Source organism: Gopherus evgoodei, chromosome 10 (genome assembly GCF_007399415.2).
Source record: "Gopherus evgoodei ecotype Sinaloan lineage chromosome 10, rGopEvg1_v1.p, whole genome shotgun sequence".
NCBI classification, from domain to species: domain Eukaryota; kingdom Metazoa; phylum Chordata; order Testudines; family Testudinidae; genus Gopherus; species Gopherus evgoodei.
In genome coordinates this window covers 27,030,443-27,056,349 of record NC_044331.1, presented here as the reverse complement: position 1 = coordinate 27,056,349, position 25,907 = coordinate 27,030,443, and the positions used below count along the sequence as shown (strand labels likewise).

At 39.3% G+C, this 25,907-nt stretch overlaps 1 protein-coding gene across 1 annotated transcript in view; it reads right to left on the bottom strand.

Moving 5' to 3' along the window:
- Positions 1-25,907, bottom strand: part of CGNL1 (cingulin like 1) — a 113,570-nt gene that overhangs the window by 41,052 nt on the left and 46,611 nt on the right. Inside the window, 5 exon segments of the mRNA XM_030578895.1 lie at positions 443-649; positions 20,974-21,186; positions 22,781-22,916; positions 23,538-23,686; positions 24,730-24,831. Coding sequence (XP_030434755.1) covers positions 443-649; positions 20,974-21,186; positions 22,781-22,916; positions 23,538-23,686; positions 24,730-24,831 — 807 coding nt within the window.

Genomic DNA, 25,907 nt, shown 5'->3' with positions numbered 1-25,907 from the left:
GCAATTTGCCCCAGGCCCCAGAGGGGCCCCATGAGAGTTTTTCGGGGCCCCTGGAGAGAGTCCTTCACTTGCTCCGGGGGCCAAGGAAAAGTCTCATGGGGCCCGGGCCCCCGGAGCTTTTTCTGCTCCAGGTCTTCAGCGGCAATTCGGCGACAGGAGGTCCTTCCGCTCCAGGACCCGCCACCGAAGTGCCCTGAAGACCCGCGGCAGGGGGGTCCTTCCGCCCTGGGACCCACCACCGAAGTGCCGGGTCTTCAGCAGCAATTCGGTGGCAGGGACCAAACACCCTGAATCCTCTGGGTGGCCCTGCACAGGTTTTACTGCACCAACAATGGCTTTGCTTGACTTCATCTCATCTTTCATCTTTTATTTTTGTGCACTGTACCCACCCAATAAACAGGAAGAAAACCACACGAGTTACATGTCTGGTTTTGTAACTTACTTCATATCTCTCTATTTTTTCCTTCATTGTATCTTCTTCTCCTTTCATATCATCAATCTGTTGATGGAGTTCCTTAATTTTGTCCTCTAGCTCTTTAATTGTTCTCTTCAGTTGATCATTTTGCTCAGTCAACTCCTTCACTCGATTTTCTGCACTACTTTGCATCTTTTCTGCAGTGTTTCTTTCACTGGCAAGGGCAACAGCATTCTAGTAAAAAAGATAACAGACAAAACCTCCATTTTTAAAGACAATGTAAAAATATGCAATTTGTTTCCAAACACAGTCCATGTAATCCTGGATGAAAATTTTAAAGATGGAAATATTTTCTGATTCATATAGATAAAGGAACACTGACAACTGGAGTTTTTGGCATTTTGGAGCAAAATCCATATTAGAGTTAAAAGTAAATTAGTTGTACCCGCAGAAAATACAGATGCTACCTATGCTCTCGGAAAACTTGTTTTTGAGCAAGTTTTGATTCAGAGAAGCACAGTTGCCTGTTTTAGGACCATAAACTCCATTTTGAGAACCTCAGCATTCTGAGGGAGCCCAAACTCCCATCCATCTGTGACCTATAATGAATCAGTTTGCATCCAGATCCCTAGAGCTGAAAGGGTAATAACTCTTCTCCCACAACTAAATTCTGAAACCAAAGATACCATCCATACAAAACTGTGGATGTGTCAACCTGGAGTATTCTATGAAAGGTCAGATTTGTGTGGGCTACAAAGGTGCATTTGTATTACTTGCAGATCCATGAACCACAATACCCAAAGTTACCAGCTATGTAGGTAAAAGAGACCTCTTTTTGAAGGCATTATTACACTTTCAAATAATATCCTTTATATTTCAGCAGCCTTTTGTCTGTCATCTCCTATTTTTACTTCAATATGTCCCATTTTAAGCCCGTAAGTAAGTGTAATCTCATACTTAAGTATTTTTTAAAGTTACCATAAAAAAACCCTAATAGATCTCAAGAGCAATGTGAGCCCTTGAGGAGTAAGTTTCTGTGTATTCAGGAGGAGTTTTAATCTGTTTAGCTATAAGTGAGTTGCTGTAGGTTATATGTTTTATTGGTTAGAGCAGTGGTGTTGGGAATTTAGCTGCTGGGGTTTTGTTTTATTAACATATGTCAGGGTGCTTAAGGTTTTCAAAAGGATGCTTTTTATATATTTGCTTAGAAACAAAAAAAATACAACGCATTAAAGACAAAAATTATAATAAAACTACATCCGAGGTTTTCTTACATGACATGGTATTATACTGCACATTCATAGTTTTTTTGGCAATGAGCTTGGTTGCAGCATTTGAATCTTTGCTTTGTATAGATCATATGACTTATATAATATTTGTCCTACTGTTTATATATGGCTATGCAATGAATTTGTTACAGTTCAGAATCTATACATAGAAAGCTTACTTTAATACTATTTTGAAAACATGAATAAACAGAATTTAAAAGTAAATTAAAAAAACTATCTGTGCAACTGATAAAGAATTGGGGTTCATTAACATTCAAAATTAGACTCAAGTTAACAAAAGAACAGAGTCAGAGACATAAGCCTACTGGTAGAGAGAAGAAACTAGGGTATTGAGGAGTCATGGAAATGGCAATGAGAAGGAGATGGTGAGGAATGAGGAATTATCATTATATGTGGTGTGGTAGGTTGTGGAATGAAAGAATCATGTGACCGAACAATCCCGAGAAGAATTGACTCAAGTGAGCTTAACCATGTGTGCAGCATGGTTAAATACTTAATATTTAAACACATTTTTAAATAAATACTTCAACTCATAGGGGTGACCTCCTACGTTTGATCTTTGGCCCTTTGCTTATGTTTCATTCAAAACTTCCACCAGGAAGGTAAGACTGCTCTGTGATAAAAGATTTGGTTCTTGATCCTACACATTTAGGCCCTAATCTTTCAAAGGAATCCATCAGCACAGATCCTTATTTCCAGTAGAAAATCCCATTGACTTTTGCATTACGAACTTCAAAAATATTTAAGCATGACATTATGTATGGGATTATATTTACATTCATCTCAGAAATACAAAATGGATTATCCAGTGTAGGTTAAGTGAATTCTTTTGTAGATAAAGTGAAAAGAGGGTGGATAGCTATTTTACTATATTTTTGCTTTTACTGGCAAAAAATAGAGATAAGCAGTAATTCATTTGTAACTGAAACAAAGCCAATTGCTTTTTAAATGGAGATTATTCTCCAGGTGTAACAGGACATATCAGCAACAAAGCTATACTGTGCTGTATGCTACTGGAAAAATCAACAGAGAAGAAGAAAAGGAGTACTGCAATCCTGATTCAAGTTATACAAGAGGCTCTTATTCTACAAAGGACCCTTCACTAATTGTTTTCTAGTAAGCAATAACAAAAATATGCAAATTACTCTGATAAAGCTGTAACTCAGAAATCGCTCAGACTGTCCATTTGGGTTAATGAACTCTTTATACAAAAATTGGCAACACCAGCAGGATGACAAGTTCTAGTCTTTTTGCAAGTACACAAAAAGGCAGTCAATTTTTCTGAACATACATACTGGTTAAAGAGCTTTGAAATGTATTTCTGCTGATGCTGTAACTTCACATATACTTTTTGATAATATCCTCTGCATTCATTTATTTTTGCTTTTTGTAATGCAGCATAGTTTTACTAATTAGCAGGCACTCTACCAGTGGCTCCTTTTTGTTTCATTTTTTCCCCCTTTTACTAGCTGAGTGAAAGAAGCTTAGGCATGCTGGGGAGTTGAGTGAATGGAATGTTGATTTGTCTGTTCTTTCTCATCCAACCGCCTACACACTGCTCCAGAGTTAGAGAACACAGAATAGAAGGCCCATACTGTACCTGAAGTATCCAGCACCTCATCTTGTGTATTAGGGCTATTCTCTTGTCATATCAATACTTTTTTTCCCACCCTGGAAGCATTGTTCATTTAGAGCACTGTACCTACATCAACAGGAAGCACTGTATGTGAGGCAAAAGGAATTTTACCTACTAGAGCTAAAAATTAAGAAAGTTCAGCCCCGTCATAGAGGCTGAATACAGTCATATCTCAGGATCTATTCTGACTTGCCTTTTGCTTTATGTATATTATGTATCACTCAAATTAAATGAAATTGGTATTCTCCCTTCTCTTCCACTGCATGTCTTCAGAAACTGGCCAAGGTTGAGGTCAAGCATGTCTAAAAGGGGAAACTTAAAAAGGAACCAACTCCACTGAACAAGTTCCAAATATTTTCTTCTCCAAGATTAGTTAAAATCTTAGGGGGTAGGAAAAGAGGGGGGAACGAGTGTGTAAGTAAAAGCTGGCTCAGGCAGCCTAAACTTGTGTGACAGCACGTTATCAGTAGCTCACCACAGGTCTCCAATGATCCTGGCGATGTTGCAGGGGTTATACTTTCACATAAATGAACTGTTCCTGAACAACTTCTCTATAATGTATTACACCTAGCAACATAAGTAGCTGCAACAAGTTTGTTATCCCATCTTGTCTCCCCACCAGGTTTTGGTCCCAGCTCTGGAGTGGACAGTCACATGCCCGCATAATCAAGCAGGTTTTGGTCATTGCCAAACTGCAGCCTGTGATCCATGTGCTCTAGGTGCTCTGGTTCTCTTTGGCTGCTGGAAACCAGCAACAGGAAGTGGTCCTGAGAACAGGGCACCAATCATTTTTCCAAATCTTGTGCCACTGCCAAATACCATGAGACCTCAAGCCCACCCCAGAAGTCCCGTGGGAGCTGGAAATCTCTTGTCCTTTTTGCCCTCTCCCTTCATGACCAGCTCAGGACCCTCTTCTGACTGAATGAAATGAAAAACCAACAAAAAAACCTAGAGTAATTTTTTCTGCTGCTCTACTGTGGAAGTTGATTGGCTCCACTAACTTCAGGGGAGCCACATCCAGGGGACAGATAGGGAAGAGCTTGGGTAGCTTGCACTGCCATCTTCTTCAGAGAAGCTATGTGAGTGGAATGGGCAGTGAAATATAGGCCTAACAACCTGCGAGCTGACGGTATCCTGAGAGAAGGAAAAGGGAAGCTAGGGGAGCCCACATGTAATGAATCCACGTGCTGCAGACAGACAGTTATTGAATCCAACAGAACGAGAACTCTGGTCCTTTGAATCCAAAAAACTCAAGACTCTGAAACAGGCCAAAAGAAGCAGGACCTTCCCTAGGCCAGTCACTAGAGGGCAATGTTACACACAAAGCTAGTATGTTACATGCACTGCTGCCTTTTAAGAGAGGGCATAAGGGCAACGGCCTACCTAGTCCTAAGTGAAATCCCTGTAATAAAAAGCCAGGGGAAGAATTCAGAACTGCTGGACTAAAATCACCTCTATGCTATCTGGTGACAAACACTGACTTTTTGAATGGTAATTACTGTATTTCACATTCTACAACTTGAGGATGGCAAATATAATACAAAATTTAGGGCTTCCCAACAGACTGTATTTAAAACTACCATAGGTCATTCTGGTCTCCATAAGCCTGTCTATGCAAACAAAAAGGTGCATTTTTTCAATTGAACACTAGGCTACAAAGCGGCCAGCTCAAACAATGTAAAAGGTGTTATGTGCTGTTCACAGAGGCATTTAGGGGGAGAGAGGGTCACTCAGTTGAAAAAAAACACAAAAACCCCACACCTTTTTCCCCTGTGTAGACAGAACAAATTAGTGGTAAGTGTGCTGGGTATTGACTGTCTACTATGTGGCCCTCCTTCCCAGAACTAGCTGCATTTCAATGATCCTATATATAAATGGCCAGTGAAGCACTTTAAGGTCCTTCAAGATTAAAGGCACTAAATAACAACAACAATTAAATTAATGAACAGGATTTTCCCATCCAGAAAGCACCGAAAACTAAAGGCTCTTTATATCAGTTTACTCATGAGTATAACAAGTTAACCAGAGAGACAGGGTCACAGAAAGGGTCAGAACCAGAACTGTATGTTGAATTTGGAAAGCGAATAATCATTTATTTACCATATAACCATTTTGTGTTCCCCAGGCTGTGTCTAACCCTTCGAAGAGTAACTATGAAAGTGTGATTATATATGTAAAAACATGCATGGCATTTAACAGGTACAGCTAGTTGGGTGAGATTCCTGAAGTCAAAGACTGGAATGAATGCATCCATATTTAGTATATAGAGTGACCTTTATGGAACATTAAAGTAATGGTTGTGTTTTGTGATTAGCATATCTTAATTCCCAGATTGTAGTTTCTTTCTTTAAATATTCTAGCCATATACATTCCACTCTTCTGTCTGCCCCTGTTTTTCTGTGTCACTGTGTTTTAAAAGCAAATGGGCACATCACAAAATAATGGGAAATAACAAAAATCTACCAGTTTGTTCACACTGGGCCAGGTGATAAATTGTAGGGCTTTGGGGGACACTATCTTAGATGGACTGACCACTGATCAGACATTATATCTGACAATTTCTGTACTGCTAAAACTCATTCCATGCTGCAGCCAGGTCAGATTTAAGTTCTGATCATCAGGACACTTGTTATTGATATAAATGAATTAATGCATATTCAAATACGCACTCTAATTTGCGTATTGTTAACCAGGACTGTCAAGTGATAAAAAAAATAATCGTGTGATTTAATCGCACTGTTAAACAATAATAGAATACAATTTATTTAAATATTTTTGGATGTTTTCTACATTTTCAAACATATTGATTTCAATTACAACATTGAATACAAAGTATACAGTGCTCACTTTATATTATTGTTTATTTTTTATTACAAGTATTTGCACTGTAAAAAAACAAAAGAAATAGTATTTCAATTCACCCAATACAAGAACTGTAGTGCAATCTGTGTATCATGAAAGTTGAATTTAAAAACGTAGAATTATGTACAAAAATAACCCTGCATTCAAAAATAAAACAATGTAAAACTTCAGAGCCTGCAGGTCCACTCAGTTCTATTTCTTGTTCAGCCAATTGCTCAGACAAACAAGGTTTGTTTACATTTGCAGGAGATAATGCTGCCTGCTTCTTGTTTACAATGTCACCTGAAAGTGAGAGCACTGTTTAGCTGGTGTCACAAGATATTTAGGTGCCAGATATGATAAAGGTTCATATGTCCATGAATGCTTCTACCACCATTCCAGAGGACACGTCTCCATGCTGATGATGAGTTCTGCTCAATAACAATCCAAAGTGGTGGACGGATGCATGTTCATTTTCATTATCTGAGTCAGATGCCACCAGCAAAAGACTGATTTTCTTTTTTGGTGGTTTGGGTTCTGTAGTTTCTGCATCGGAATGTTGCTCTTTTAAGACTTCTGAAAGCATCCTCCACATCTCATCCCTCTCAGATTTTGGAAGGCACTTCACATTCTTAACCCTTGGGTCAAGTGCTGTAGCTATCTTTAAAAATCTCATATTGATACCTTCTTTGCGTTTTGTCAAATCTGCAGTGAAAGTGTTCTTAAAATGATCAACATGTGCTGGGTAATCATCCGAGACTGCTATAATATGACTGCTATAACATAACCAGGAGTGGCTTTAGGCATTTTGCCGCCTCAAGCACAGCAGGCAGGCTGCCTTCGGCGGTTTGCCTACAGGAGGTCCGCCAAAGCCGCGGGACCGGCGGACCCTCCGCAGGCAAGCCGCCGAAGGCAGCCTGCCTGCCGCCCTCGCAGCGCTGGCAGAGCACCCCCCCCGCCCCGCCCGGCAGCTTGCCGCCCCAAGCATGCGCTTGGCATGCTGGGGCCTGGAGCCGCCCCTGAACATAACTGCTACAACATATATGGCAGAATGAGGGTAAAACAAAACAGGAGACATACAATTCTCCCCCAAGGAGTTCAGTCACAAATTTAATTAATGCTTTTTTTTTTTTTTTTAAACGAGCATCATCAGCATGGAAGCATGTCCTCTGGAATGGCTGCTGAAGCATCAAGGAGCATACAAATGTTTAACATATATGGCACGTAAATATCTTGTAATGCCAGCTACAAAAAGTGCCATGCAAATGCCTGTTCTCACTTTCTAGTAACATTGTAAATAAGAGGGCAGCATTATCTCCTGTAAATGTAAACAATCCTGTTTGTCTTAGCGATTGGCTGAACAAGAAGTAGGACTAGTTTACTTGTAGGATCTGAAGTTTTACACTGTTTTGTTTTTGAGAGCAGTTATGTCACCAAAAAAAAAAAAATAATAAAAATCTACATTTGTAAGTTGCACTTTCAACAAAGAGATTGCACTACAGTACTTGTATGAGGTGAACTGAAAAATATTTTTTTTATGAGAGGGATAGCTGTGTTAGTCTGTATCCACATAAACAATGAAGAGTCCGGTGGCACTTTCAAGACTAACAGATTTATTTGAGCATAAGCTTTCGTGAGTAAAAAACCCACTTCTTCAGATGCATTTGTTAGTCTTTAAGGTGCCACTGGATTCCTTGGTACTATTTATTTTATCTTTTTTACAGTGCAAATATTTGTAATTAAAATAATATACACTTTTATTTCAATTACAACGCAGGATACAATATATATAAAAATGTTGAAAAACATCCAAAATATTAAATACATTTCAATTGGTATTCTATTGTTTAACAATGCGATTAAAACTGCAATTAATCACAATTAATTTTTTAAATCACGTTATTTTTTTGTTAATCGCATGAGTTAACTGCGATTAATCGACATCCTAAAAATGACTACTTATCAGTGTGTCAGACAAAAATACCAGCCCTTTAGTTAGTTTCTCCCTACCTCCCTGCACTAAACTTGCTTTTCAAAAAGATGTACTTTAACAGACCAATAACATGTGTGTAAATGAATGTAGGTGTATAGACCAGTGTCTGTCCCTCTATTCAGTGTAGCAAATCCATCCCCTGACAGTATTGCTACTTAAAATATGTTTCATACCACGAAGTGCATTACTGCTACACTCTTGTATCTTCTAATACTATATGAACCTAAATGGTTCTAACACTGGATGCAGCCTTTCCACGGTGATATCTCCGTTCAGAGAAGACTTAGATAATTTCCCCCCAGAGTGGTGCAGACTGATCCGGTTAGAGGTGGAGTGGGTCGAGAGGGTCAGCTACATCACTCATTCTTTTTGACATTGCTGATAAATTTACAAAACAGGCTTAACCTGCTTACTCTGCAGCCAGCATTATCTTACCGGGAGATAAAAATCTATGTCTGGAACAGTATGCGCAGGCACACATGGAGGCAGCAATAATTTACTGGGTCAAATTCTGCTCTCTGTTACAGCATGGTAAATCCAGAGTACCTTCAAATCAGCTAGCAAGTTCTTTAGTAAAAGCAAAGAGCTATTTACTGCTGGAATTATTTTTATTTCAATTAAAGACGCTAACATGGCGCCCTTTTTAGTTTCATGTATTGTTATTTGTTTGCTTGCATTTCTATTTGCTTTGTTCTCTTCCCATGACCATTTGCCAAAAGAATGACAGGAAACATTAGATATGGGATTAATCAGGCCACAACTTTATTATAAGATGTCTGGGACTAACCTAGCAATAAAATGTGCAGTGCAGGTGAAAACCCTCACAATTAACTGGGGGGGAGTGCTTTTTTCAGCCCCAGCGCTCCTGGCCCCCAGCCAACAACCATCACCTTTCCGTTCATGTCCCTCCAGTAGAACCACTGCCAGGAACCTTCAATTCCAGCCAATTCCAAGGGTCGAGGGGTGGGAGGGCTTCCATCCACCCCCCCTTCATCCAGATCCCTCCAGCAATTCCCTTGTCAGGACTTTACCAATTCCAGCCAATTCCGGGGGTTGGGGGGGAGGGGTTTCCCACCAGCTCCCCCACTTTTCATCCAGGTGCCTCCAGCACCTGGATGAAACCTTACCAACTACCCCTGCTCGTAGGCGGGGTTAAGGTGGACTATAATGATGCGGGGGGTTGGCTCCCTGCTGTACTAATCAGAGGAGTCCACAACTGCCCCTAGCTTGCTCAATTATCAAGCACCTCTCCTTAATTCCTTTTCCAAGCCATTTATCCATTCTTTTGTGCCTTAATTTATGGAGTACCTACACTGAACATCCGCTACACAAATAAAGAGTTGCGACATATGGCCTATTGCCTGTCATGAACAGAGCCCACCTGAACTGCTGCGAGGAAGGCGACCCTCCCCCCCCCCCCCCCAAACACACACACACACACACACACACACACAGCATCTGGCCAATATGGTGGTAAGGGAAAACTTCCTTCCCAGTCCCCCTTTAAGGGGGCGGCTAGCATAACGCCCACAGCAGATATAGCTAATCACCTGACATATTTCTGACCTAAACAGGGAGCGAGGGTGGGTGCTGCCCAGCCTATTTTGAGTGATGAGGGGAAGGTCCAGGCCCAGGCTGACCTTTTTAAACCCCTCATTCCTAAGTCTCCCCTCCTCTCCAAAGCCAGAAAGCATTGCCCTCTTCTCCAGGCCACCAAGCCAGCCAGCCAGTCCCCACACCCACCAGTTTAAAGTACAGGACAGTGATTTGACTGTCCTCATGCCTGCTCCCTACATATCATTCAGTTCCTCTCCTTCCTAATTTCACCCTCACATTTTCCTCCATCCCTAACTGCTCCTCTTAATACCTACTTCCCTGTTACCCTTGCAAACCTTCCCTATTCACTTGCTTCTTCTTTTCACTTAATACCTACTAACTAAGCATCTTTCCTGCTCTGAAAAACTATATTAGGAAGCCTCATGTTTCCAAGAGTCTACAGGCCCCATCAGCAAAATCAGGCTGTAGGTATTCGTTAAAGAATCATAACCTGCTGGGGGAGAGGATAGGTAAAGGAAGGGAGGGCAGTGGGTGTATCTGGGAAAAAGACACTAAGGAGAAAAGACTAAAGTAACAAAATGTAAGGGGCTTGTCTAGAGTAGGGAGATGTACATGGCTGTAACTATACTGAGGTTGCCATACCCATGCAAACGCCTCACATAACCAACTAACTACATCTACATTCGATTTAGTTACATTGGTGCACATATCCCCTAACACAGTGTTTCTCAAACTTAGGAGGTCGCTTGTGTAGGGAAAGCCCTTGGCGGGCTGGGCCGGTTTGTTTACCTGCCGCATCCGTGAGTCCGGCCGATTGCAGCTCCCGCTGGCCGCCATTTGCTGCTCCAGGCCAATGGGAGCTGCCGGAAGCGATGGCCAGTACGTCCCTTGGCCCTCGCTGCTTCCAGCAGCTCCCATTGGCCTGGAGCAGTGAACCATAGCCAGTGGGAGCCGCAATTGGCCAAACCTGTGGCCCGGCCTGCCAGGGGCTTTCCCTACACAAACAGTGTGCCAAGTTTGGGAAACACTGCCCTAAGAAAAGGAGTACAGAGATATAAAAGGTTAGATTAAGACTGTGCTGATTGCTTTCTTTCTTTTATCAAATATCATTTAATTGCCAAATATAGCTACAGAGGATGAAATGTTTGGAGGCATTCATAAATATGCTAGTAAGTGCCAGTCCACTATTAAAAAGTCAGAATTAAGAAAGATTGCATCAGATGCTGCCTTTACTCTGGGCTTTTTTTTTTTTTTTTTTTAAATTATCACTGGGGAATTTGTATCTTTTTGCTGAGTTGGGATTATCCAAATTCCCCAGTGACAGTTAATTAACAAAAAACAAACACACACACACACACACACACACAAAACGGTAATAATTGGAGCATCCCATTAATTTAAAAGTATTAGGTAACAAGGGATTCTAAACTAATTTTTTTCGTTTATTGAAATCTATGGCTTTCTCAAGCTGCCCCAGTGGTTTTACTGACTTGCACTGTTCCCTATTTAAACAGCTTTTCTTACACCTCCTATTTTCTGTTTTGTATTTCCTGTTTGTTTAAATACAATTTACTCAGTTTCCTCCAGGCATCTTAACAGGAATTATTCAACAACAACAATATGGTGAGAATGTTCTATTTGCAGCATCAATCAGAGAGATCCCATACAAGGGAACTGCAATTCTTTTTGCTCTTCAGACAGAAGCAATATGGCATCAACAATTGGCGACTGCCACCATTAAATCTAATGGGTCTTCAAAATTTAGTTCAGATAATTTAAATGCTCACCCTTTTATAGAGTGGTCATCCAAAATAGGAAAAGGAACACCGAACCTGAGTCACTGAAAATCGACTAAAAAATATCACACCTACAATACAACAAACTTATTACAAAAATAAAAGTACACCAAAGTATTAGGGCTGGCTGAAAAATTTTCCATCAAAACTTCTTTTCCAAGGAAAATTGGGTTTTCAATTAAACAAAATTTTCCACAAATACCATCTGCGTCCATTGAAAATTTTGACTCTTCATCGAAAAAACTAACCCCCAAAATATACAATTTTAGGTTTGAACATACTGCCATGGCAGTAATGGGAGTTGTAGTTTTGGGACCCTGTGTCTCTAGTCTCCTCTATAATTTGGATTTCCCAGCTGGACTGCATCTCCCATGATGCACCATGACCTGGGACTACGATGATGCCCGGTTCCGCAAATGGGGAAATTGTGGTGCATCATGGGCAATGTAATCCAACCAGGTAGCCTGGTTCATAGAAGAGAATGTAGACATGAGGCACCCAAACGACAACTCCCATGAGACATCAGTGACATTTTCAATTTGACATTCAGCCAAAATTTTTCACTTTTCATTTTTTCACTTAAAAGTTTAAATTTTCCATGGACATTTTATTCTGTGAAATTCCCTGAACCCAACCAGATCTACAGAGTACATTGAGCATAAGATACTGCATTAGTGTTCCACAGATTTGGGAACAAATACATTTTTTCAGCTTTTACCACAATTATTCCAAATGTTGTGTTGAATCTGCAAATGGGTTTTGTAAACCCCATTCCTATAAATATAAAAAAAATATGGTTGTGAATTGCATCCCCATTTGAATGGGGAACTAGTAAATGTACCACTGTGTGAAGTGAGAGCCATGTATTATCTGCAACCTTGTCCTCCTAGCCACCTTACTCAAAATCACACACATGGACAGTTACAGACCTGTGTCAGGGGGATATTTCCAAGCACAATAGTATTGTATAAAATGATGCTCAAATTCCACAGGGGAAACAACAGCCTCTGCTTTCACAATGTTGTCATTCTGCCATGCAGAAGGAGAATTAAAGCAAGCAGCTTCTTTCCTCAGCTACACTAGCAGCTCACAAACTCAGTAGCAATGCTGTTACATAAACTCAGCTGCACATGCACTCTCTCTCGCTCTTTCTTTCACATACACTGAACCCCTATTCTAAATCCTTAGAGCTAAATTCAGTCTGAATGCAAACGTCCACTAACACCAGGACTCAACCTAGCTTTCTGACTCTATAGTACTAATAGCACATAATCAGATGACTGCAGAAGCTCTAATGAGGATCACTGCACACTCAATCTAATCATTGACAAGCATGTTGTTATCAAAAGAACAAGGCAACTGTATCAACATATTGTATATCAAAGAGGAAAAAAATTATAAACTAATCTATTTTAATATGAAACACTGTGTATGTTGTTCTCAATGATTTTATATAACCTTCAAAACAAGGCAGTAGTTTAGTATAAGTGGATTCAAGCCATCATACCCAGAACAAGTGATCAGACTCGAAATGGAAAAGTCAAGTGTGAAAAATCAATTTAGGACAAGAAAAGGTCACACCCAAAAGAAAATAATTTTTTTGCAGAGACCGAAAACATTGGAATCTTTACAAAGTTCCCATGCACTTTAATTCTGGAGAAATATCAGGTCAAACTGCAAATCTTCCCAGATGGTTTAGAGGATTAGCCAATCAGTTCTGTGGGCAATTATATATTTTAAATGGTTGGCTTGACATTAGACATAAAGAAGAATGAAAATATCCCTGCCAAAATAAAGTGAAGAGCAGATGTGAGCCTAGTTCATTGTTTTTAATATGAATTTTGAATGTGAGGCTTTAAAGGCACAAATCTTTATTGCAAATTAGTGTCCATGGTAATCAGAATGGAACTGCAATAGTATGTATCTCAACTAAAAACAGCCCGGTTCTAAAATTCCATTGAATACAGCATGTGTAAACAACTGCGATGAAGTTTCCCTATTGAAAAACAACAGCTACACCTAAGGCTACATTTAAGTGCCTCAGCTCCACAATAAGTAGAACTCCATGATGACAGCACTGCCCTTTAAAAGTCCTATTCACCTGTGGGAAAATTCCTGCCTACAAGGTTCATCCAAATGAACACAAAATCCCTGTTTAAAAAAAATAAAGACTAACTTCCTGCAGAAAATGAGGGATATTTAAAGGGCAGGAAAACACACCATGTTAAGTTTCTGCTGTGCTCCCTTTGGACACAAAGCACATGTTCAGGGCGAGATAAACATTCCCTCTCCCACTTCTACCCTGAAAACTATAAAATACTGTGGCCTTTTCTACACATGCATTTCCACTGGTATATGTAAACTGGTTTAATTAAACCAGTACATAAGGCTGTGTGGGTGCTTATTTCAGTTTAAGGTTTATTTTGGTTTAAACGTGTTCCTAATCCATTTAATTTAAACTGAAATAAGCATGTCCACCCAGCCATTTGAACCTGTTTAATTAAGAGGTAAATTGGTACAACTCTGCATATAGACAAGCCCTGAGTAAAGGTTACTATTAAGAACAAATAGTTTATTTTTCTTTTGTCCTGCATAATAAATAGATTTATAGTGGTCCCTGGACCTAGGCAAGTAGGCTGCAGTGGATGACCCAGGTTACAAAAACAGGCCTTGATAGTGCTTCCCTAGAAGGTGTTGGTAATTTTATCACTGACTTCACTTGGCACAGGACTGAGACTTTACTATAAGTAGAGCCCTGTGTGGATACACCATTTATATTCATGGAGCTGCAGGGCTCTACTGGGAACCCAGACCAGGCAGCAACTCTGGTGTGGCTGTACCACTCCCAGCCCTGCCCACTGGGGTGGGCACCAGGCTCACTGGCAGCTGTGCTCTGAAAAATCAGGTCCTACATGTCCCAAATTGGGCACGCAAAATTAGTGGATACTCTTGACATTAATCTCTGTGCCTTAGTTCCCCATCTACCACCCCCTCACCTCCAAGGGGTGTTGTGAAGATAAATTAATTCACATTTGTAAAACACTCAGATACTATAGTGATAAGCACCATTAAAAAGCCCATGAGGAAATTAATAATTCTGTCTTCTGAGCACAGTTTGAATTGCGTGCAGTAAAAAAAGCCTAGGACCACACGATGAGCAATGAGAAGAAAATAAAAATATGGAATAGCTGTTCACTGAGTACCATCCATTCTGTGCATCAAATAAGGCAGCGGTCAAACAGAATAAAAATGTATGTGATAATGTAATTAAAGACTATCATAATGCATACGCACAACATTTTGACCTTTCCAGAATTGAAATGTTTCATTTAAGTTTGCTGAAATGACTCAAAACATTTCAAAACACTCGTTTCAACATTAAGCTGCATTTTCCCATTGTGATACATTGCCTTATGGAAGCTGTAGTTTGAGAGTCTGATGCCTTTATTCTCTCCTACAGGCCTGGCTCGGCCATCTCTCCTATAATGCATCACACAACTCAAGTCAGAATTAATTAGCACATTACCTAATAGCAGATGTAGTCCTCCAAGGTGTCAGGCCAATAGGAGAGAATGGAGATCAGAACTACAACTCCCATAGACAATGTGATAGGAAAATGAAGTTTAATGTTTCGTGGTATTGAGTGGGTTCAAAAATATTCCAGTCTGGGGTGAGCTCACCTTAATGAAATTTTATTGCAATTTTCTCAACAGAAAAAAGAACATTTTCCCATAAAAATTTTTGGATTTTGCTGAAACTGCATTTTCCAACAGAAAATAGTTAACTTTGCAGAACGGCTCTTAAATTAGCCTACCTTCAGTGAGAGTTGCCACATGGTGAACGAATATGTGAACTGCAAAGTGACTGGATTAGCAGCAAACAGTGAAAGTATTAGCAACCGACAAGTTGTGCTAACACAAGCTGTAGTCCGTACTCCTTGAAAGCCCAGCTAAATTGAGTTAAAAGCACATCCACACTCAAGTTAAAGGTATGAGTGTGGATGGGACTCAAGTTAGGAGCAACACTTGAGTTATAATTGTATATTTACAGTGAAAACAAGTCCCCCTAAAGTAGAATTAATTATTGAGGCAGTGTCATCTAGTCATTAAAGCTCATGATTAGGAATAATGTGATTTTATTTCTATTCCCAATTCTCTTGCTTTTTCATTTTGCAGATTTGTGTAAATCATTTAAACTTGCATATAACTTTATAAAGCGCTGTTAATCTTGGGATGAAAACCGCTAACAAGTCCAAAATTTCATTGGATAGGTGACAAAAACCCAGACTTTGGTAAAGGGGAACAGAAAGATTGGGTGAAAGCAAATTGAAATACAAAGAGTACCAAACCCAAGAGAAGTAGTGATGGCAGGCAATTATAACTACATGACAAATCTATTACAGTTCTAACAGTCATCTTTTTTATTTATGATTCCCCTCTTTTCAAAAAGAAATTGTCTGTTTTTAACATATTCCTGTGCTTTTGGAGGTTACTGGTTCTTAGTCAGTCATTAACTAGAGTTTTAAAGGTATGTTTATCTCTGACCCCCGAGTGGTATGTGCTGCAACTATCCTGAATCCTCACTGCATTACAGGAGGTAAGCACATATATCTAAATACAAGATCAAACAGTATTTTCCCCTCCATTAACAACTATAATCTCTTTATCAATTGTTTTCTAGTAAGTGACTACCTCAAAATAGGATAACCGAAGAACAAATGTTTTAAGTAAAATCAAACCACCTGTCAGGCAGTTGAATATTTTTTCTAGCCAGGAACACTTTCACTGTTTTGTGTTATATACCCAATATCATTTTCAAAACTACTTGGATTTTCATCTGGGAAAAGGAACAAAAGATTCCAGCCCAACATTCAGGTGCCTGTGTTCGTAATACCTTTGTTACACAGAACATACTAAACAAGAAATTTTATTTCATAATGTAAACAGGACCTAATACTGAGCATTTAACATGGTTACAATAGCAAGATCAGAGAAAGAATTAACCTCTCAAGAAATAGTTATTTCAGTGTCATATTATTTTCTTAGCTATGTATCATGACATGCTCAGATTGGCTTACACCAACAGTTTTGTCAAGGTCATAAGTAGACGCAAAGAATATAGTAAAATATTAACTAATGTTCTAAGCTTGTACTGCAGCTTGTTGAATAAGTTTCCTCTCCATCCCTATCTTACCAAACTTAACTAGGATAAGCCATAACTATTTGTTGAGACAAGAGCCACCTTAAAATAAGTAAGCAGACACTGCTACCCAACTGATAAAGATTTAAGGGCCTCACTGATGGCATTGTCACACAGACATATGAAGACACAAGCATTGGACTTACTTTCAGATAATATGCCTGCAATAAAACATACAGGAGGTTAAGAGAGCCTCAAAAAATAAATAAATTACACTCTATATTTTCACAGAAAGACTGATCCTATAATCTGTACCTTATAGACTATGTCTAATGACTTGCCAAGATCATTAAGTAGATTTTTACATGTGCAAAAACTTTGTTTCATGGTGATGCACTTTGGAGATTATGAAATTCTATTACAGAGTCATATGTTTTATGCTTTAAAGACCCAGAAAATAAATTAGTGCAGAATTTTTAGAAAAACACTCTCCAAAGGCAAAATTAACATGGATGCATCAATTACAACTGAAGATTGCATCTCTGGAATTGCTTTTTTAAACCAAGCATTACATTATTCAACTTAAATAGAGATAGTGATCTCATAAGGTAGGCAGGAACTGACCTGCTCAGTACTTAGACTAGAGACATTTCTAAGGGATAGCAGGTTTTCAAGGTGGTGGTGATTGTGGCTTTGTGAATCCACATGCAACTGATTTCTCAATATATGATTCTCAGCAGTTCATTTTCCCCCAATTAAGTGTAAAATGCTACCGTAATTTCACAAAATAGTCGTCACCCGCCCATTACCAAAAAGAATACTCAGTTAAAAAAGACCCAGAATAGGACTCTGTTTTTGTATTCTTTCTGTATAAGATTAAAAACACTTTGGAACAGGGATTATTGTCTTCTTCCATGCCTCCTACTACACTGAGCACACTGGTGGTGCTTAACAGTTAAAAATAACAAGGAGGGGGAACCCACTGGAGGTGCTGTCTTTGAAAAAAAGTGTCATAAAAAACGTACTTGACCTGCCAACATGTGATCATTAAAGTTTCCATGTGATTTTTCATAAGAGTAGCAATGTTGTCTTGTGCTGACCAAGTTCCAACTCATAATTACATGCTGCCTCCCTAAACGCCCACAGATATTGTTATCTATTGGGCAAAATACTCCACCTTCTTCCCTAAACTGCTGTGTAGTGTTCTTCTGTACTACACTGCATTCCACAGCAGAGAGGACTGCATTTTAGTGGCTGGCAAAGGGATTCTTATTCCTTACTTCTACATCCCTGACTGTCATCAGAGAGGTGCCATTAAATTCTACAGAAGTGCAGAAGTATTATTAAATGAAGAACCAGTGTATTCTCTTTGTCTTACTGAGAGTCTGGGAGCATTTCACTGACAAGTGAAACAATGTTCTCTGTGGCAAGCGTGACTGTCAATCAGGGACACCAAAATGAAAACTAAAGCAATGATAGGACACAAAAGTCAGGGAGGAAGGTTGTTACAGGAAAGACAATGAAGGTCTTAATATGAAAACTTTAATTCAATACTTAAATATCATCACACTATGATTTACCAATGATCTGTGGCAAAACCAACCATCAAATCAGTAAGCGTATGTATGTACAGAGCTGCACATGTGACAGACATCTGCCTCTGGACTCCCATCAGATTACCCTGGCTATGTTCTGTGTTATGAAAGACATACAAGTGGTGTGCTAGTCATGCATACTGTAAGAGCTCAGTACTCTACCTGCCAATCCACTTGGTATCTGCAAGAGTGGAAAACATTTCTATTGATCTAGGATTGCTACAAAGATCCCTTCCTGTTTGCAGGGAAAACAGTTCCTTTTAAGGCTACGACAAATTATAAATAACATTATTTGGTACAGGGAATGTGAGGCCAGGGATGCAACACGATAAACAAACAACCCTGTATGCACACTGATGCCCATGTAGCCCCATGTACAAGATACCAGTATTCCTTTCTCCTGTGTGTAAACTATTCCTACAGTATTTACACATCTGCTTGATTCATTACATACAATACAATGACTCTTTTCAGCAACCTTTAATGTAAACTTCCTGTATCCTGTCCTACAATGTAAATCTTTCCATTCTCTAATAATGCAAACAACACAAACAGGTCAACACAACTTCTCTTATATAAACTATGCTTTTCACAGTAGATGATTGTGTATCCACCACATAGTTGTGAGACTAATAAATTAAGTCATTTATAAGATAATAGTAATCAAGATATGGAAATGACCCATTACAGCAGAGTCTATCTCCCTCAAAAGGCAAGTTATAGTCTCCTGATAGATGGTCTGTCAAATATACCACAACTAGTCTTAGTCAAATGTTCTTTCCATCTGATTTTTTCTTGCTAATCATTTGAGGAATAAAAATGCTTGTAATCATTGTGATAAACTGTTTTAGTTAAATAACAGAAAATCACTGAAAGTAAAAAGACAGAGCAGGAGGTGCCCTGAGAGCAATGAAAATGAATTAAGTTTCACTTTTGTATATCAGACTAAACTATCAGAGTCTATGCCAGGCAAGTAAAGAATAGCTATTTATAAACTACCTCTTAGCCACAGCAACCCAGTTATAGAGCTGTTTCCCAGACTGCTTTATTGTTGTACCAAACAGACTACTCATTCATTTCCTGTCATTTGCAATTACAGCTCCATAACTGAAATACAGTAAAAGGAGTAGCTTTGAAAGATGGTTCATTGGGGTTCAGCTGTCACAACAATTATTGTATAATAAAAAAATGATTTTAAGAGTTCCAGTTCTCTCTCTCTTTTAAAAAAAAGACTAATTTACTTGAAGCAGCTCACCATGAAGCAAATATCTCAATATAAGCATGCAGATAAAGGAAAATGACAAATTTGGTCATCCAGACAAACTCAACAAGAGATACTGCACTCTACAAATAAACTGATGTGTGTAAACATCTAAACATCTGAGTTTTTAAACCATTCAAATAAATAGTACTTGTATCAGAAACAACAAATAGACAGCGCCTTTCACAGCATTTTCTATAAATGTATTTTCCCCTCACACTAGACATAAAACAGAGCCTTCTTTCAAAAGCCTAATTTTATTTTCATTTTTCAGTATATTTTGGTCCAGTAATATCAAGATACCCACAAATCACCTAGTACCAAAAGATATACAGATCAGATGAGTAGTTCAGAGCTAACCTGAGCATTTTTGATTGGACCTGCAAAACTATTTTGCAATCCCTCCACTCCCGAAACATAACTGATTCCTGTCTACTATGATCACAATACTATGCATAGGGCTGGGTGGTACCATTTTGGAAAGGGCTATGGTATGTTTGTTTCATTTCGGAACTCCCAAACTTAATGGACACACCAGCCTCCTGCCATAAGAATAAAATTCAAATTCTATGAAAACACTTAGAAAAAGCGTACAAAGACTCCCAGTTGCTTTGTATCCTGAGAAGCTTCTGGAAGGATCCCTCTGGAGAACAGCATCAGATTCACACTTCTCAGAAAGACTCCTGGTCCTATCCAGAAAGACCATCTTATTATCATCTTTGGTGAGCAAGATGCATTTGACAATCTAAAGACAACCCTCAGTGTTTCAGTCATGCCATTGGGTTTACCACACCTTTCTGTCATACACTCTCTTTCACTGTCTACAGAGAAGCAAAATTAAGCAAGTGGTAAATATTTATTTGACTTTGGGTCAGAATTTCATCTGTTGTAAATCAGCATAGCTCCACAGAAATTAGTGAAGTACACCAGCTGAGGATCCAGCTCAGGGGTGGCCAACCTGAGCCTGAGAAGGAGACAGAATTTACCAATGTACATTGCCAAAGAGCCACAGTAATACGTCAGCTCCCCCGCCCCACTCCCAGGACCTCCCGCCCACTGGCAGCCCCCGCCGATCAGCGCCTCCCCTCCCTCCTTTCACCTCTGGATCAGCTGTTTCCTGGCATGTGGGAGGCTCCAGGACGGAGGGGGAGTAGTGAGAGCATGGGAGCTTCAGGGCCTGTGACAGAGCCAGGGGTTGAGCGGTGAGCACACCCCTCCCAACCCGCACATTGGAAAGTTGATGCTTATAGCTCCAGCCCCAGAGTTGGTGCCTATACAAGGAGTCGCATATTAACTTCTGAAGAGCCACATGTGGGCCACCCCAATCTAGCTCAAAACTTTAACTATTTTATTGTGCTGAGGTCAGAGCAGGATTTGAAAGCATATAATCCAAAAAGCCTGGCAAAGGTTAATTTTTTCTCACAAAAAAGCATTGTCACCATTAAGCTCACCTTTCTTGCTTCTTCTAGAGCCTCTCTTAGATTCTGAAGTTCTTTGTCATGTTGTTCTTTAAGTTTATCTATCTCCAGGTCATGGTTAGATACTTCTTCTTTCAACGCTCCTTTTAAAGCAGTCAGTTCTCGTTCTCTTTTTCTCAATATTTCTTCTTGTTGTTCTTTTGTCATGAATATTTCTTGCAGATCCTGCTTCATTTGCATCAGCTCCTAAAAACATTTAGAAAACCCTCAAATTAAAACACCTCTTTTTTATCTGGTTCTAGCAAATGGATAATGGAAAGCACATAATCAGTTTCTATACAACTATAGTGTTTCAGTTACAGGATATGATAAAAAGTATCTTCTCCTTGGTTCAGCTGTGTCATCTCAACTGGCTCTGCTGCTTCTCTCGCAGGCCTTGCTAATTTTCACACAGAGCACAGTAAATCTCCTAGATGTCTGTTGATGGTTGGGTACTGCTCTCCTCTCTTTTCTACTCCTCCTGCATGTTTTTGTTACGGCCACCTCCGAAGTAACATTTTCTTTTATTGCTCTACATGCATATTTAAGCAACGATGTGACAAAGTGCTTCTTACTTGCTTTGCTGTGATCAGCTTTTCTTTATAATCTTGTATTAAAGAAATGTGCTCTAATAGACAGAGCTTAACTCTATTCCTGGATCAGCCCGACTCACTGTAACTTTGGACAGGGGCGGCTCCAGGCCCCAGCACACCAAGCGCATGCTTGGAGCGGCATGCCACGGGGGGCGCTCTGCCGGTCGCCGGGAGGGCAGCAGGCAGGCAGCCTTCGGTGGCATACCTGCGGAGGGTCCGCTGGTCCCGCAGCTTCGGTGGACCTCCCACAGGCATGCCGGAGCCGCAGAACCAATGGATCCTCTGCAGGCACGCCTGCGGGAGGTCCACCAAAGCCACGGGACCAGTGGACCCTCCGCAGGCAAGCCTTCAGGAGGTCCACCGGAGCCACGGGACCGGCGATCGGCAGAGTGCCCCCTGTGGCATGACGCCGTGCTTGGGGCAGCGAAATGTCTAGAGCCACCCCTGACTTTGGATGAGTCACGCTTACAACCTTTTTATTCCATTTTGTATCCCTCATTACTTCAGTCTGTAAAACTGGGATAAAGCTTAACTGCATTGTAGGGGTGATATGAGACTTGAACCATTTTACAAATATGAATTAAGATCCTTCAATGAATGTGCTACACTCATTCCCTACAGGGCGAGGTGGGAGCCCAGACTGTAGGTATTTCTCTGTTTTCTTTTCTATCCATGTAAAGCTAGCTTATAAACTGCATGCTAAAATCCTCAGAAAATAAAAGCCATGATGAAGGACATAACTGGCCTGAAAGATTACTCTGCTATATCTGTCACACCACAGATTGCATGTATGCTTTTCAAATCAGTTAAATGAAGGATATCTTTAGCTCCCAGGAGTTTTACTCAAGCCATTCTCTGCTCATCAGAGTCTTTTCTATTGAGAACTCTGGCAGATTTGTTTGGAGGATTTTTAAAACTGCAACAAAATACTTTACATGAAAGTTACTATGTTTTCTTAGTCTGCTGTGTCTCAGTAGTGTACTTTCATGTCCTACAAAGACAGCACTGACGACAAGTTGAAAGATAAACACCAAAGCAGTTCATATCTCATCCCAGAGTCCTCTATATAAAGAGGAAGCCAGTATCTACTAGCTGACAATCTTTAATGTTAGATACTTGTTTCCACAACTCCCATTCAATGGGACATAGATACAACTGTTCAGGATATCCTCAAACACGTTATTCTTGAGCTTTTTTTTATTACTGACCTCTATCAGAACCTCTTTCTCTCCATCCACAGCATGCTTTGCATTATCCAATTCATCATGCATTTCAGACAGCTGGTCTTCAAGGTCCCTGATTTCAGTTTGGTGCTGTTCCCGTTCCATCTTCACTTGAAAAAGTCTCATCAAGGGGGGAAAGAAATGTTTAGGTTTATAGTGGTGTTAAAATTGTTTTTCAAGTACCATAAAACTCTGCTCTCACTCTCCCAGCCTGGGATGGGATCGAATGAGGCAATAATAGTGGAAGCTGTGCAGGGCAGATTGGTCATCTCCCCCACAAAGGAGAATGAGACTTTGTCTTCACTCTAATGGTAAAAATGGGATATTCTCTTATGCAGCAAATATGCACATGTGGAAAACTGAACTTTATTTTAGACTTAATCCTTTTCATTGATAACATTGTTGGCTGCAGTGCTCATGCATTTCTGTGTTTTAAGAAACCTATCTGTACTGGATGACCATGCAGTATAAGTACAACCCTCATTAAAACAAATTTTAAAATTAAAAAAAAAAAAATCTTAGTTTTGCCTCAAATACCCCCAGATGGTCAGTTTTGAGGTAATAGTTTAAACACTTCAGGTAATAATAAAAGTAGCACTACTTGCTATTGTATTGGGTTAGTGCCTTCTAAGCATAAACTTGGCGGGGAGGCCGACAGTGGGAGGGAGTGATAGATAAATTTAATCTGCAACATTTAATAGAGGAACAAACTCCACAAAAAGGTTTTCTACAAGAAACTCACTCCTCTAAGTTTTGCCTGAGTTCCTTCTCGCTTTCTCCTAGATGCTTTTTTAAGGCATCTTTTTCTTGTACACTTTTGTCAAGTTGCTGTTGTAGATCTTTCAGAGTTGCTCTCGTTGTCTCTCTCTCTTCTTTGACATTTTGCTGATTCTAAATTGTACACATTGAAAGTATTAAGCTGAGGTAAAATGCTAACAACAAAATGTAAGGCCCTGTTTTTAAAGGTATGAAAAGATTCACTCTCAATACTTCAATGTTGTAATTGAAAAAGAATGAACTACTTAGACTATGAAATCTCATAACAAGACCTGTATTGGAGAAGATAAGCATGGCTTCTGGACTCTTATTAGAAATATGAAAAGGAAAGGCGTCTCAGTATTAGTCAGTCAGTCTCCACTACACTGATCGCTATCACAGACTTAAAGCACACTATAATCTATTACAACTAAGTTGCTTCCACAGCCTCTTCAGTGCTTTTTTAGCACTTAATCATTTCAAGTTCCAGATTGAAAACGAATGCTATACCTGTTTTATCAGTAATTACATGAATTAATACAGTGTATATCTCCTACACCAAATATGTCTCACCATAGTTACAAAGATTTTTTTAAAGCTTTACTTTTGCAGCTATTTAAGAAAGTTTCATTTATGTAATTCTCCATCATGGCATTCCAAGGGCTATGTGAAGCAAACAATGGGGAGAGATTATTTTTAGAAAAGCTCACTCTTTAAAAAAAGAAGAATTTTCCATATAAGCAAAAGTGTAACTATATGATGCAAAATGGTCACACTTGTCTATATATTAATCACTTATGCAAATTCCGCTCACTAATATGAGAACATTAGCATAATTTACCATATATTTACTGATATATAAATAATGATTTTTTTTTAAATGTAGGAATTATGAGAAACCCACAGAATCTTCTAGGTCTTGAGCTCAAAACACCAGCATAAAAGTTCCAAAATTCACATAAAAGTTCCAAAATTCAAAGCCCCATATTACATAAGCACACAAAGTTTACAAAGCATTCACAATCATTAGTTCAGGGACAGAACGTTCACTGGGAAGTTTAGCATAATCTTACATAAAAGAAAATGTTAGCTTTATCAGGTTGATTGTCACTTGTTTAGAACATCACATTTGCAATACTACTTCTATTCTTTATAATGTAGGTAACAAAATATGATACCCTAATTTCTAGATCCAGCTTTTTCTGTAGCTCTGCAACTTTGCTCTCTAGTTCTGTTTTTTGTTCCAGCAATGCTCTGACTTCAGTTGAAGAATTAGAAACCTACAATTAAACAGAGATGTTTAATCCTAAAAGTCCAAGATATAATCTTTTTGATTTCCTTTTAAAACTGAAATTAAACCACTGACAGAACTAATAAAAAACATAGTGATAATTTGTTTTTTATAATTAGCCAGAATTATGAAAGTTACCATGGGACAGTTTTAATATGGTTTGAGATATGATGTAATTCTTGTTCAACTTCTTGTTGCTTACTTTAGGCCTATTTCCAGTAGCACAGAAAAAATCTCAAAAGAACCATGTGTGCGTTGTATAGCTCTAAAAAAGTAAAACTCAATAAACAGCAATTGAATAAACCACTAATACTTCAGGCCAAATTCCACTCTGAGATTACTGCGTGCACCTTTGACAGACATCACTGGGAGCTGAGTATATGGTTCTGAGGGCAGAATTTGGACAGATACTTTTTATAATTATACACTTGTGTTTTATATTTTCAATCTGATCCCCTATAATCTAAAATAAAATAAATTGATAAGGTACTTCAAATACAGTCCTCTGATCAATAACATGGTAGCAAATAAGCTTTTTCAGGTTTCTTTTAGAATTAAAAAAACACAACTAATATCTTGGCAAGTAATAGTAATATTTATTTTTTGAATATGCAGACTGTCAAATTATGTTACTGCACTGTTGCTTTTAAACAACATCCTAGACAAATTCTTTATTTAAAACACACACAGCAGAAGCAGCAATTCATGCCATTGTAACGAGAGGACACTCAGTATTCTTTTCAACAGCAATAAACAGCAACCTTTCCTTTAACACAATCACTTTTCAATGCATATGAGACATCAGCAGGAATTTCTTTTAGGAGTTCACACAAGTCTCCTCTCTCTCTTCCACCACATAGCCACAACCACTGGAAAATACCTTCAGTACATCACATTCACCCACCCACAGCAGGGCCGGATTAACCTTTTAAATGTATTTGTGGGGCCCCATGTAGGCAATGGCATGGGGACGTTAGTCCCCAGAGCGAGGGGCCAGCCAGAGGCAATGGGCATGGCATGGGCACTATTTACAAACTGGCAGTTGCCAGACACATAGTGGCCCAC